General features: G+C 42.7%; 1 protein-coding gene across 2 annotated transcripts; it reads right to left on the bottom strand.

Moving 5' to 3' along the window:
* Positions 1–3869: 3869 nt before the first annotated feature.
* On the bottom strand, positions 3870–13902 carry LOC120697274 (pre-rRNA-processing protein TSR1 homolog). 2 transcript variants are annotated; one of them, XM_039980435.1, is made up of 21 exons: positions 13595–13901; positions 13427–13512; positions 12905–12982; positions 12677–12808; positions 12466–12516; positions 12236–12376; positions 12031–12153; positions 10786–10863; positions 9899–9988; positions 9708–9827; positions 9483–9566; positions 9134–9232; positions 8862–9050; positions 8579–8654; positions 7343–7446; positions 6906–7162; positions 5228–5314; positions 4891–5118; positions 4564–4642; positions 4420–4483; positions 3870–4308 (listed from the first exon to the last, which is right to left on the bottom strand). In XM_039980435.1, exons 1-21 carry the CDS (start codon positions 13674–13676, stop codon positions 4199–4201), a joined length of 2358 nt encoding a protein of 785 aa, XP_039836369.1. In that variant the 5' UTR covers positions 13677–13901; the 3' UTR covers positions 3870–4198. The 2 variants fall into 2 exon arrangements, with proteins under 2 accessions (XP_039836369.1, XP_039836370.1); XM_039980436.1 differs by lacking the exons at positions 3870–4308; positions 4420–4483 and having other exon boundaries at positions 4564–4679; positions 13595–13902.
* Positions 13903–14698: the final 796 nt, after the last annotated feature.

Here is a 14698-nt window from a genome sequence, read left to right as displayed (position 1 = left end):
CTCCACCTCCTCCCGCCAATGGATTCAACTATCCTCGATGATCTCGCATAACTGTACTGTGCAGTGGTAAGGCGTCCGTGCCCTATCTTGAAGGCAAATGAATTTAGAGACTTGTACAGTGAGTTAGTGATTCTCTCCAACTCTACTCCATGTGGGTTGCACCTACGGTTGAAAACAGATGGGAACGGGTGGATGTGCTGAGGAGAAGTGGAAGGTTGTGACATTATGTTTTACCTCCAGAAATACAACACTCTGCCTGCTACTCACACCTCCCAATCAAGCATCGAACTACAGGCAATCGAGGAAAAACCAGGCCAAGCACAACCCACGTGTAACAAGGTTAGAAGCTCTCTTCTTTTTGTTTTTTAAGCAGCAAGTCATCCCCTATTTATGCATTTTCGAGTTTGTTTTGATACATCTGAGCCTCAGTACATGGATTAGGTCCCTTTTAATCCAAACTGCAAATCTTTTGGTTCTACAGACACTTTCCGGGGGGCAGAGATTTACTGTTTCAAGAAAGAAATCTTCACCAGCTGCTCCACTGACTCAAAAACTAATTTACCCATACCAATCATCACAGAGTGAGTTGAACTAAGAATAACAATTAATGAATGCAGTTTGTTAGCATACCATTTGATGCACACTATCATTAAGCTACCAATTAGTAAAAGCTTCCTATTTTCTCGGTGAGTGGATGTACAATGTGCTTACTGTCATTGCTGTGCGCAGCAAAAGATAGAGAAGGACCTCCACTAAGATCTATCTTTTTTTAAAGTTAATAGCATAAACATATGTCATTCCACTTAAGCTTTAAATGGGACCTGCATGTTCTTGGTACTTATGCAATGGTTTATGAAAACAAATACAACTTTCTAATTTTTTAAGATATGCCATTCCACTTAAGCTATTACTGATCTATAAAAATATTTGGGTACCAGTTCCAACAGTGTATCCTACATGTTACAAATATAAATCAGGTTGTAGGTTGTAACAATACTATTTCATTTGTTTGTGACTCAATTGAACCATCTTCTGAGATTTTAATGTCATATCTTTTCTTGTGGAATGAAGTATAAATTGGAAAAGTTAATCCCAATATAAGGGAAATGTTAGTGCAGGCACATGTCAGAGCATAATTGAATTGGATATTATTTCTATTTAGTGTCTTTGTGATTCTATTTTCAAGCTCCTGATCTTTGCATGGTATTTCCCATCACACAGGTGCTTTACAGTTCAGTGACTCTTTGAATTTGTGAGGTCTATTTCTAGAATAGTAGAATTGTCATAGATGTTTTGGCTGAAACACTGAAGCAAGTGCTTTTGTTTACCTTGTTCCTTTTCCAGGGACTTTCTTTGCTTTTTCCTTGTTCTAATATACTTTGAATGTGCTTAAGTCAATTCGTGTTGTTCAGCACTTCGCTTAAAGTTCTGAAAGATTCCACATTAGGTTGAACTGTCGCTTATGTCTTTCATATATTGTAACTGCTGACATATGTCTAATATAGTTGCAGGTTCATCTTTGCCAGAAATAACTGTTGACATTGAGAACCAAGAAGAATCAGTTGTTCAGCCTGAATTCTCCTTCGCACTTCTTGTTGAAGATAGCTGCATTAACACTTCACAGGATAGTCCAATAACAGAAATAAAATTGGAACTGACCACAGAGAGTGTCTTGCAGAGAGCAATCCTTGAACCAACAATTCCATTCTTAAGCGCTGCTTTCACCATCGCCTCACAAATTCCATTTATCTACAAGGACATGGAAGTGCTACAAGTGCTCAGAGCCTTTTTGTTAGCAACAATTGCTTTAGCACTATGGAGAAGGACAAAAGATTTTCTCTCTGGCTACTGTGGCTTAGCATTACCTTCCTTACCAGAATGGATTCATTGCCTGAAAAGCTACAAAGATGCCGGTGTTCCCTTTTATGTATACTCAATACAGTGGTTCTGCTTTGCAACTATGAGGAATATAAAACGTTGCCTTACACAAGGCACACTATTATGGTCACTCACCTTTATCTTTTGTTTGCCTGAAACACAGCAAACTCCTAAGTACAAAACAGCCTACACTTTGCTAGCCCAATTGGTTCCTCCTGTTCTACTAACAGTGGCGCAGTTTGTTGAACTTATGAGCTACCCATTCCATGACTGCTTAGTGACTTTATGTCACTTTCTAAAATCTGTGGTCACCATGGTAAAGCAACAATGGCGGTACGTTTCCTATGTCACAAGTTCACTTCATTTGGGCTGACTCATTTTAGTATAAAAGTTTCTCACACTAACAGCTTATTTTTCTCCCTTTACAGCAGCAAAAAGAGGCGTGTTCTCATGCCAACTTCCTCAACTAATCGGCAGTTATCTTAGAAGCTACAGCTACATAGTGGCTTTCACTTAGCAATTTCCACATTGTAGAAATTCTGGGAAACCCTATTACTGCAGATATCCCGAACATTTATGCTATTGTTTGTAATGATCACTACTAAGTGTACAACAGTACTGTTAACCCTCTTATGTGTTGTGTTCAACAGCATTTAGACATCTATGTTCTAGGAACTCTAAACTTCCTATTTAGTTGTATGCACTGTTATGTATGCTTATTACCCGATCCTTATATCTGGTTCCATATAATATATTGCTTATTAGTTTGCTGCTATATTTATACAACAAACTTATACACCTCGGCCAGCACCGCGCGCGATGGCGCGCGTTCTGCACTAGTGTTTTATAGAACAGATCAGGAGGAGCTGCCGAGGACGACTCTATGGACCTGGACGTCGCAAGAGGGCTTGCGGCCAAGGTGCGGCCGGTGGTCGAGCGAGCTATTGGTTGTTGCGGTGTAGGCTGTTGCAATGTGGAGATGGATAGGAATGACGAGCGAGGCACACTACAATAGCAACATTCTACCGTAGTCAGTATTAATATAGCAATACTGGTTTATCAAATATCATCACAAATGATTTCAGACCACATGTCTAAAAGGATTATAAGATCAGGTACGACCTCCACCATTTCATCACCAGTAACGTGAGTGCAGCATCCTTAGCTATTGCATGGGTGCTGGTACGCCAAGAATAGGGTATAGCATCGCACGGTCGAGAAGAGGGCAACGAAGGCGACGCAAGCGTACGGTCGGTCGGACGCAAACGCGCAACAATGGCACGCGGGGCCGCACGAAGCGGTTTGTATAGGTGCAGGTACACATATGATCGAGGACATGAGCAGGAGCACACTGTAGGAGAGGACAGGCCACCAGCGACAGGTAAGAAGCAAACTGCTGGCAATTTTGGGACCAGCAAACAGCTATGCAGATGCAGGGCTGGGGACTGCTATTGCCGAGACTTAGCACAACCGAACACGTTAAATTCATGCTGAGCATGCATGTTTGGTTTGCAGATAAGACCTTAAGTCAGATTATATTATTGCAAAAGAGCAGTTTATGCTGACAAGGATACTTATTGTCATGAAAGATTGGTGTTCTACATATTCTTTATGCAATGATCCGTTGATTCTCCTAGATTTTGCCTCAATTTGTATTTTTATTTGATTTAGTTCCTTTGACAATTATGTTGTCACCAGCTGTGAAATTTAGTATACTTGCCACGATATATTGGGAGTTCTACATATTCTTTACCTTTTCCTAGGCGAGAAATAGAGGTGTGCACTGTATTAGGAACAGATAAAGCCATAATGAAACATCCACGCTGGGCTTTACCATTAAAAGCATTGATTACTCTCGTCTGACAATGAACTATTTGTTCAGAACACCAGGAGCCCAACTTTGGAACCTCTTGTGTTTAGTATTGTCTCAAAAGGATTCCATTAGCACCTTGCTTTTTGCAGCACTGACCTACCCTTAAACAAGGGGCAACTGAAATAATAACACATTTGTATTCCACCAAAAATGCATCCATAATTTTCCTCCGCAGATTTAGCTCTTAAATAAATAAGATCAGCACACATATACAGGTTCATCCGCAATGGCCGGCCCCGGCCTCACAAAAAGAAACAAAATACAAACTGATTATCCAGAGGTACTGACATGACCAAAACTTCGCCTCATGGCACAAACAGTACGGCTAACACCTAAACAGTCAAAACGTCTCAGGAAATTGGATTCCATCTTGTTGGTAGGAGCTGCTGTATCAAACAAAGTGCCTCCAAACTGAAATGCTGCTGAAATGTCCAAGGGTAATCCATCCTACACCTGGTACAGCTGTTCAGGCCATTTTGGGTATGCGCGTTTGAACAAGCTCATGCACACGGTATCATGCTGTTGTATGCTGCTGTTGAATATGCACTTCATAGCACCTGGTCAGTGAATTGTGAAAACAAAAAAGTTACCAAAACCATTCAAATAGCAGGGATTTCTAAAACAATCAAACCTGTACTGTCAAAAGGAATATTAGCCAACCAACATACCATGAGTGCCAACAGTCTCCTTGATCCGGCCACGGCATCCATGTTTTGTCCACAACTCAACAGGCTGCAACCAAAATGACCCCCTGGTTATTGGCCCATTGAGTTAGCCTACAGTATCAATAGAACATGGACAAATATACTTGCCTTGAACCATTTGACATCTTCGGGGTTGTGGAACATGTATCGCACAATCGCTTTCAGTTTCGAGACTCTCTGTGGATACCTGCATAAATAACATGTCAAATTAGCTCTGTGGATACCTGCATAAATAACATGTCAAATTAGCTGGCATTTAAACAAGAGCATTGTAGGTGAGTTACTCTGCACTGTTAATGGAAAAAGTGAGCAAAAACGATGAATTCAAAATGCAGCACTAATAGTGTGCAAAAGAGAAATACCAAACCTTACACAGAAACGAAAAAAACAACAAAAAAAAATTTGCAGAACTAAAAATGGGATGCCTCAGCGTACCCTGTCAAAACAATTTTCTTCAGGATGATTCGATCGGGATCAACGCTTTTTAGTGAACCTACAGCAGCAATGGCAGGTTGCTCGCCATCTCTGTTCTTCAAAACAATCAGAGGAAGTGGAGGGAAGCAAATTGGAGCATATACAGAGGCAACAGAAAACCGTCCATGATGAAGAAACCTCTCCATCTTATGTTTATTGCAGTTGATATTGTCGGATGAAAACAACGGCCTAATATAGAAAAAGAACAGTGAGATAACTTTCGAGGTGAAATGCAAAGGTAAAGAAAGGGAAAAAGAAAGTATATCATTCCTACTAGTAAAATTGAAACCTCGATTACCTTGCTGTAAATTGCCTGAATCCAACATTGAAAATCAAAGGCTCCTTAGATTTGATAGGAGCTTCATATGAGTCATGTTTCTTTATGCTGCAAAAAAAGGGATGCTAAGATTAAGCACAGTATTGTAGCAATATAGTACAGCAGACATGGACACAAGCTGAAACCATTCAATTGTCTATATTTGCTTGTATTCAAGAAGCATATTAGCTGTGTCCATTGTTCTCAAGGCGGTAAGGCGGACGCCTAGCAAGGTGGGGCGGCTGGACGCCTAGGCGACGCCTTGAGAACAATGGCTGTGTCTACATCTGCATGTCACCATTTTAAAAAACTTGCCCACAAACGGAGCTTTATTTTCACTCTTGGAAACAGGCTTATCCATGTGGCTCCAGTCTGCCATAGGCCAAAACACCACTTGTACAGAATCATGAGTTTTCTTCTGTTTCAGGTTATGATTTATGTTACAGGTTACGATTCCTCTCCTCTAATCCCCCTTCTGTTTCTGTCAAATATTTACCCACAAGAAATAATTATAACTAAAATTTAGAAATCATAAAAAACAATACTAATGCTACTTTTCAGTATGGTCACTCCCAAGAGATGCAATTTTTTGGATAGCCAATCTTTTGGTGATGGCGGCCATGCTTTTGCCAACTTTTTGGTCAGAATTATCAATTAAGAGGGAATGACAGCATGCCAGCCAGTTAAAAATTTTCTAAGCAAACCAAACAGCAAACACATACAATAGACATGATCATTTTTCAGGAGGGAACTTAGGGCGAGCGCGCGTGCATGCGCACGCACACTAAGAGCAAATGAATTAAAGAAACATATATTACTATGACATACAAATTGAGCTACAGACCATAGTCACAGAATTCGGGGTCGATGCCGCGATCCGTGACCCCGGATCGTCGTCCCAATTCGCAGGTCGGGGACGACAGGGATCGACGTCCCGATTTAGGATGGGTCGCCACCCCGTCGGCGCAGGGTCTCAAATGGGACGAGATGCAGATGAAGAAGGTAGGCTTACCAGACGCCGCAGCCGTGTCGTCCGCCGCGCCGGCCGCCGTCCCCCGCCTTCTCGCGTGCCAGCCGTTGGCCTTCGCCACGCCCATGCCGGCCATCACCGCCTCCTCCCGCGCCGTCCGCCGGCCGCCGTCCTCCGCCGCACGCACCGGCCTCCACTGCGCGCTGGCTTCCGGCCGCCGGCCGCCGCCCTGTGCGCACACTGGCTTCTCCATCCGCAGGGGGAAGAGAGAAGGGGAAGAGAGAAGCGGTGTCGGGAGAGAGGAGATTGGGAGGCTGGGACTGGGAGCACGCCAGGGGGAGTTGGGCTGGACTGTTTTTTTTTTTTTGACTTGGGCTGGACTGTTATATGGGCTGAGAGAGGAGGAGAGGAGATGGAGTATTTCAATTGATTGGGGTCGCGACCCTCGACTCCTAGGACCGTCCCAAGGTCATCGACCCATTAGCCACGGATTCACGTACCAAATTTCGGGTTCTCATTCCAAAGAGGTATACCCCCCTCGTACCACAATTTTACAAAGTCTCGACCCTCGACCCCGTTCCTCGACCCGTTCGACCCAGGAACTTTGTGACTATGCTACAGACCATTGGAGATAAGCCATACTGCCACAATATTGGAGCAAATGAAATTTGTTTAGTACAGGATGTCTACCTGAAGTGAAGAACTGACATTTTCGACTCATGTTGAAGAAGACCAGAAACCACCACAGGTATTCTTCTTGATGGATGACAAAGTTTGGAAGCAATATCAGTAGGAATGTTTGTCACATGGAGCCTTACGTATGATCCCACAAGAGCACAATCCTTTGTTCCCCCATCTAGCTCGGCAATTTTTGCAAGGACATGCTTTTGAGTCCGTGTGAAGTTATCAAATGCAAATATTCTTGCATAATCAGGTGGCAATGATTCCTACAGTTAACAGGACAGAGAGAGAGAGAGAGAAACATATCACATGAAATGAATAAATTCTAGGACAGGGAGAAAAAAAAACATGTCACATGAAATGAATAAATTCTCTGATAAAATAGCAGTAATTAGTGATAGTTTTTTAAGATTCAAATTAATTGTTAACAATTAAATAATAGACACCTTAGGATCCCAGGATGACGTCCTAAATGACTTTAATCCTCTGTATTTTGCAAACCGTTTTTTTGCTGGAACATCCAATGGCGTTTCCACCTCATCAGGAAATTCTGCGATGTTATATGATAAATGAATGTAAGTCTTTGTCAATCCCTTAACCAAAAGGTAAAAACTGCTAAAATTTACTGAAGCTAAAAGTCCACACTGATATTGACTTTGGTCAGATCATATTAGTCGCGCTGCTCGACATATTAGGAACTTTGCTTAGCTTCAAGCTTGGCCAACAAGAACATACATCATTTCTCAAATAACATACTCCGTTGAGATACTAAATCAGCACGGGCAATGTGAAAAGAACGCTGGTCTTCAATGTTGACTTCGGCAATACATTAATATTCCTGGCTGATTTTGGAATCGTCTTATACGACAGAAATACCAAAACCTAGTAGAAAACAATGTTTTACAATCGTCTAGTCAGACCTAGTCGCCATGGCACCGATAAGGTGATTAGTCGAGATTAGTCGTCAATCAGGCCGATTAGTCGAGCCTAGTCGTCTGTATAGTCGTCCTATCATGCTAGGACAGATATGATATGTATACTATACATTACATAGTGTATATCAAGCATGAACACCGCAATGATTGTCAGTTGGTCACTCACTTGTGAGATTTGGGCGGCAGCAAGTCTGAGGCACATGCATTTGTGCATATATACCTAAAACCTAATGGGCCTAATGCCAACCCAGCAGCCCAACCACACAGTTGATGCGGCCCATTACTGCAAATCTGATCGTTTTCCTACCTAGTCAAATGACTAATCGCGACTAATCGGACGACTAGAATTCTAGTCGCTCATACCTAGTCGTTGCTCCTTATCGGTGCCAAGGGAACGATAAGCCCGACTAATAGCGATTAGTCGGACGACTGTAAAACATTAGAAAATTGTATACTGATTATTGGGGGTTATTGATCAGGGGCCCATCGCAACCCATCATCGTGGGAATGACCACATCTGTTGAGGGATATGTGTTTTATTCTCTCAGTAAACTATAAAACATAATTCTTGAAAATTTGCCAATATTGCAACGAAACTGTGTTCCATACATAATTGGCAGTCATCAAAAGCTAGAAATATGTAACAAGCAGCCAATTGGAACTGTTAAGGAAACAAGTGTTAAGTCCGTTCATAATCATGCTCAAATAATGGCATGTTAACATCACAAGATAATAGCAAGCCCATACCTTCGTCTTCAGCATTAGCTTCTTTGATTTTCTTAATCTCTGCTTCTATCTGTTCTTTAGTCAAATTTTCTTCATCCTGCAAGTGAAGAATGATACTTTAAATCTTGAGAAAGCTTAATATGGCCATGCACATAATTCAAAAAAAAAGAGGGTGGAAATGTCAAAATTTACTGAACATAAAAGAACAGGAGTAACAAGTAGAAAATATATTTTACCCTCCAACTCCTGTGAAACCCTAAACCCTAATATGGCAAGCAAGTGCTCAAATGAAGACAGAACTTACTGCCATCTCAGTATCCCCAACAGTTTCTTCATCAAACTTTTCTGTGAAGTGAGAAACTGCATCAATATCTGAACCATCACTTCCTTGATCTGCATGACCTTGCTCATCAATGACCATTCCAGAACCAGCCTGGTTGTCATTATCGGAGTCATTATCTTCATCATCTGTATCATCAACAATCCAAGCAGCCTGGCAATAGCATTTGAGGATGATCAGTAAATATGTAAACATAATCAAACTGAGATACTTCAAAGTTCAATAGAAATGCAAACCTGATATTCTGAAGTGCCTCTAGGAAGCTTCCTCTTTACCAATTTTCTCTGTTTGTTGTTTATGTTGGCCTCTTCCATGTCTTCTTCCGTTGGCCAAGTCTAATCGCATATAGATATTATAACAATAAGTACTTAAAAGGGTGAACTAAACTTTTCGCATGTTTGCCTTACAAAACAAAAACATCTTAACACAAAATATGAATGGGTGATCACATAGTTGAAATGCTACGGAGGAAAGACATAATTCATGAAAATCTACAAACAAGAGAACATTTATACAGATGCTAATTATAAACAAATACTTATAAAAAAATACAAGTTGTGGAGGAGGATTGGAAAAAATACTCACCTGCTCCCCAGCAAGAGGATCTGGTACATTTTCGACAAGTAAGGGTTCCTGATTCGTACAGTCTGGAACAAAGGTGTTAACAATCTGAAACAAACCAAAATATGGGAGGTTAAAATGAGTTAAACTATGACACTGAAAACATATACCTTAATATGTGAAAAGTTACTAGCAAAAGGTCATTAGCATTATGCAATTTCTAAAGCTTTCAAGTTCAATGTAACAAACCTGAATTCCATTATCTTCTGTTTCCATTACATCAGAGCTTTTCCGCTCATTAAGAGGACATGGATCCTTGAGGACATCAATTTGGCTTAACTGAAAGTCACCAGCACCTGAAACATGGACCTTTTGGATGGAAAAGATATTAGAAAAGGAAATGAACATAAGAGCTAAGAAAAAATTGAACAGACACCTACAAGCTGATTCACTGAAAGATTATGGGCCCGCAAATATCCAGACACGAGTAGTGTGCACAATCCTGTATTGTCATCAGGTTTTATGCAGACCTGAAGCAGAAATCATGTGTTGGTACCAATGATAGTAAAATGAGAAGAACAAGCACTGAAGTAGTTATATTGCACAATAAAAGTTAACTGGCATAAGATCACTTGAGAAACCTTTGATGCAAAAATGTACCAAGATCAAGCACAATCCAGATCCATAACAACTGAAAGCATGTGGCCACACGTTTTTTTTTTGATACTCCATGGCCACATGCTTCAATAAAGCCTTGCACCTTGGTTCTTAAGCGGTAAAATGAGCTATGGCATCCCCAGTATGACTCACTGTCTAGGCGCCCAAGGCATGAGATGACACACCTTACACACGTATTCAACAAACAAGAAAAGGAAAATGCAGCCTCTCTGCTCCCATCCACAGCAGCAGTCTCATGGGCCCTCCCAGATAAGGCAGGCAACAGTGGCCAATACCCCAAGTGAGCAACAGTGGAATCGAGCAGGAGATGGAAGAATCGAGGCTCAAGAGGACACCAACAGAAACAAGATGGCAATGGCATGTGCGTAAGGCAACAGGGTGGCACCTTGCCGTAAGGAGACTCAGCCCACCTCATCGCCTAGGCAACACCATAAAAATCATGTCTTGCGCCATACAGTGGGGTCAAATATAACCATATAACAGTGTAAACATAGCAGTAAGACCCATTATTACATAAAAATAGTATAGCATAGAACTTTCAACACTCGAAAATCAATTTACGTCTTCTGGCAAATTTTCATATTTGGATAAAATTAATTAGCAACTGTTCTAGAAAAGCAACACAGTGAAGCATAGCAAGTAAGAAAACCTGTTCAGACATAACATATGGTCTCTGGTTTCTCCAATGTGGTGACGAAAGATGCTGCTCCTTGAAAAGCCACATGAACTGGACAATATTAAGGATACATGATCAAAACAAAAAATTGGAAAGAACGAACATAAGGTAACCAAAGGTTCTAATATTAAAGAGTAAAGTCTATTTTGCCCCCCCCCTCCCACAAAACCGGATACTATACACCCTCATCTCCTCAAAACCATTTAAATAACCCCCTGCAACAGTGCAGAGTAGTTTTGAGGACGGTTTTTGCTGACGTGGCATGCGGGATTCACTTGATAACATGCCAACCTTTCCTTTCTCTAACTTACATGTGGCCCCCAAATGTCATCACCTACTTCTTTCTCTCCCTTCTATACCATGGCCGGACCGAGCTCCTCGCTGCCGGCCAAAATTCGTCTGCTCCCCGCCACCTCCACACCATTCCGCTCACAAACAGCCCACCCACCTCCTCCGCATCTCTGCTTCGTTCCTGTGCATTCCGCACAATTCCATGGCCCTCTTCATCTACACCGCGAACGCCCCGCTCACCACCTCCTCCATCTCGCTTTGTCCTCCCTCGTCGACGACTGCGATGACGCCACGGCAACGGCGCACCTCTCGCTGCAGTACCAGGAGGTGGCCGAATGCTACAAGCTCTGCCTCCCTTGCCTCGCTGAGGCTGCCGATGAGACGGCGCAGCTCCACCGAGAGAAGTCGAGCTCCGCCTCATGCTGCTCAGCAGCGCTGCCGCCACCTTTGCCGATGTGGTCCATTGGCTCTGCTTTGTCGACCAAAAGGCCGGTGCGGCTGCCAAAGAGCGGTCGCCCGAGAAGCTCGTCGTGCTGCCTAGGAGTGCAGTTCCAGACGATGACGTGGGCGATGGATGGGATGGCGGTGAGGTGGGCCTCCACGAGGTAGGACATGAAGGTGCCGGTGAACATGAGGGAGACGGCAGCTTGCACGGAGGGGAGGCGTGGGGAGTTGGAGGGGGGAAGAGATGATGTGGCGCTGATGTGGACGGCAACCGGGTCCAAAACCGCTTTAAGCTCAACCAAAACCACTGTAAACTCGTCTTGGGGGGTTATTTTGCCCGGTATAAATACATGAGGTCTGAACGATTTCTGGTATTTGAATTGTGGCGGGGGGTGGGGTGGGGGGGGGGGGGGTCAACTCTGCGACCATTTCAAGGCATAAAACAGACTTCACTCAATATTAAATATTCAAAAGAATACTAACCTTATGCAAATCATCCTTGGTGTCCGCTAAGTAAAACTTGCAGTCCTCAGGCAGCTCTGCAGAAAGGAAAGAAGTTGCTGCTTTCTTCAATTCTTGCCTACTTTTATTGTCCGCTGGAAGATCCTGATTATATTAGAGTACTAAACAGGTAAGTCACCAGAAAATCGTAACACGGTATCTTAATGAGTTCGTGGCTGGAGCTTACTCGAATGAAAACAGCTGTACTAGGTAAACCCATGGCCCGAAATACCGATAGGCATTGCGACCCAAACTCATCAATTGGACTACTCGAATCACCACTGTACAACGAATTTGCTGGTAGTACAAACGCCAACAAATCAGCAACCTATGTACATTTGCAGGTTCCAGATTAGAGCTAAGAAAATAAAATAGAGCGTAAAACTACCACAAATTGAGTATGGTTGAAAGGTGTACCTTTGCAAGTTCCATGCATGAGGTAAGATCACCATATGGTGCTTGCAGTACCTTCACAAATGTTGTGAATATGAAACAATGGTATATATGAAATTGACTATCTAAATTAAATAAATGGCATTAAAACACCAAACAATCTAAAAACTAGACCCATTGTGAACTAATTGCGGCATCAATCATAATGTCACAATCATGTTTATTTTGAACTTACCGTGGTTCGAAGCTTATATGTAGGAGAAGCAACGGTAGAGGATCTCAGTTTCCCATCACATCCTTCCGCAAATGTTAAAAGGTCTTTGGCAAGCGATCCAACATTTGATGATGAAGATAGGCCAACAAGAACCTGAAAATAATTAACTTTACAAGAAGAACTAGCCTGACCACAAGAAACAACAAGAGTGACCAAATGGAATCTCAGAGAAAATCCTAGAACACTAACAATGACACGTGGTGTGCCTGAAGATCCTATAGTTGACCGTTTCTCCTTCAGCAAAGCAGCACGTTTTTTATCACGGATCTGTACAGACAGAAAAATGTTTCAGACAGCAGGATAAAAATTAGAAACAGGGATGGGGAAATTGTGGTATAGGTTGCATTCGTGGCACACAATCAGAGAGTCGGTATACATCAGATTGCTGCTCTGAGAGATATTTCTTCATCCCAATGTGAGGACAAAGCTGAGACATTTTAAAAAATACTGAGAATAATTTATTAACACTGATAAGTTACTGAAAAAAATAGAGACATGCAAACTTCAAACTCAACCTCGATTCGCAAACTAATAAACAGTGTTTTTTTTGTGGCTAGTGTTCGTTCATATGTATATGTGCTGTACTTATGCCGTTTCAACCAGCACTATTAGAACTCAAAGCAATCGTGCAAATGGTATATTGTTCAGCTGCATATAGAGCGCCTAAAAAGGAGAAAAACAAATGGGCACGGTGTTGAATTGAAAACCGACCGCCTTGCTCTGCTGGATGCGCGCGGCGCGGGCACCCTTGACGGCGGCGCGGTGGCTGCTCTCTGGCTTCCCGCTCCTGACCTTGTCTGCGGAAGCAGATGCAACCAGTGAGATGAGGAGCCGCGGACAGGGGGGCAAGGGATGGACGCGGGGGGAGAGAAACTGTACCGATCTTGTGCGCGTGGCGGGACGCCTTGGAAGCGAAGCGGGTCTTGTGAGCCTTGTTTACCTGCGAGCGGCCCCCGCCCATCTCGGCGGCGGCGGCGGGAGGTCCGACTGCTTTGCTGGGTGGATCACCTCGGGGTCGTTGGAGAGCTCGCAGAGCCCGGCGGCACGACGGAGCTCGAGGGCGTCGCGGTCTTCAGCACCGCGGGGTCGGCGGCGGCCTGGGAAAGTGAGGAGGACGGGAGCGACGTCGCGGGCCAGCTCGGAAGGGCTTTGGGGGTCGGTTTCAGCCGGCGGCGGGATGGAGGAGGACCCGTGGGTTTAGGGCTTCGTCGCGGGCGAATTTTTCTTCACTTGAAAATATTCGGTGGGAAAAGCTGCTTGTGGCCGTCAGATACCGATTCGACGTCCCAGAATCGGGTGGGGCGAGATACCCCAGGGCCGGCTTTCCGAATGGGGCAATTTTCCTGGCAAAAAAGAATGAGACAATCTATATCTATATATCTTATATAAATGCAACCCACTAAGAGTCATTAATAGCTATTTTTTAAACATGTGGTGCAGCTACATCATCATTTTATTTCCACCATCGGATTTGAATGAAAACTCATATCTTGGCCATCGATGGCCACCCACTAAAAGTTCTTACCTTTTTGTGAATAATCTTTATAACGGAATTAGCAAAAACATCAAAAAAAATAATGCAAGTGCTAACATCCCTCATTCATTTTTATCACACACATTCCTAACACCCTATTATACTACAATATTGCATATCACGATGGTGGAGAATCCATAACCAATTCAAAATATCTACATTCGTCCAATGAAATATTGGTACTAAAACCATTAAATAAAATATATTCTTTCCAATTATCACATTTCACATAACTGCATTGCTCACACTTCAATTTTTAAAAAAAATGCAGAAACTTTACTTATCCAAGAGAGTCAATACAAAGTCCAAACTCTTGCTTCACAAAATGATGCAGATTTTTCCATTTCCTCCCAGAATAAAATTAAAACATTCTTATCATAACTATTATGGTTCCTCGCTTTCTCTTTATATTAGTTTAAGCAACTAGAACTTCTTATGTGTACATCGAC

This window comes from Panicum virgatum, chromosome 3K, assembly GCF_016808335.1.
Source record: "Panicum virgatum strain AP13 chromosome 3K, P.virgatum_v5, whole genome shotgun sequence".
Lineage (NCBI taxonomy): Eukaryota > Viridiplantae > Streptophyta > Magnoliopsida > Poales > Poaceae > Panicum > Panicum virgatum.
Note: the sequence above shows the minus strand (reverse complement) of the source record. Positions and strands in the feature narration are given on the sequence as shown.

Coding starts and splice junctions, on each gene's coding strand:
- LOC120697274 (XM_039980435.1), bottom strand. CDS start 13,676: ATGGGCGGGGGCCGCTCGCAGGTAAACAAGGCTCACAAGACCCGCTTC. Junction 10,864..12,030: donor CCAAGGATGATTTGCATAAG/GTTAGTATTCTT, acceptor AATATTGTCCAG/TTCATGTGGCTTTTCAAGGA. Junction 9,828..9,898: donor ATCTTTCAGTGAATCAGCTT/GTAGGTGTCTGT, acceptor TCCATCCAAAAG/GTCCATGTTTCAGGTGCTGG.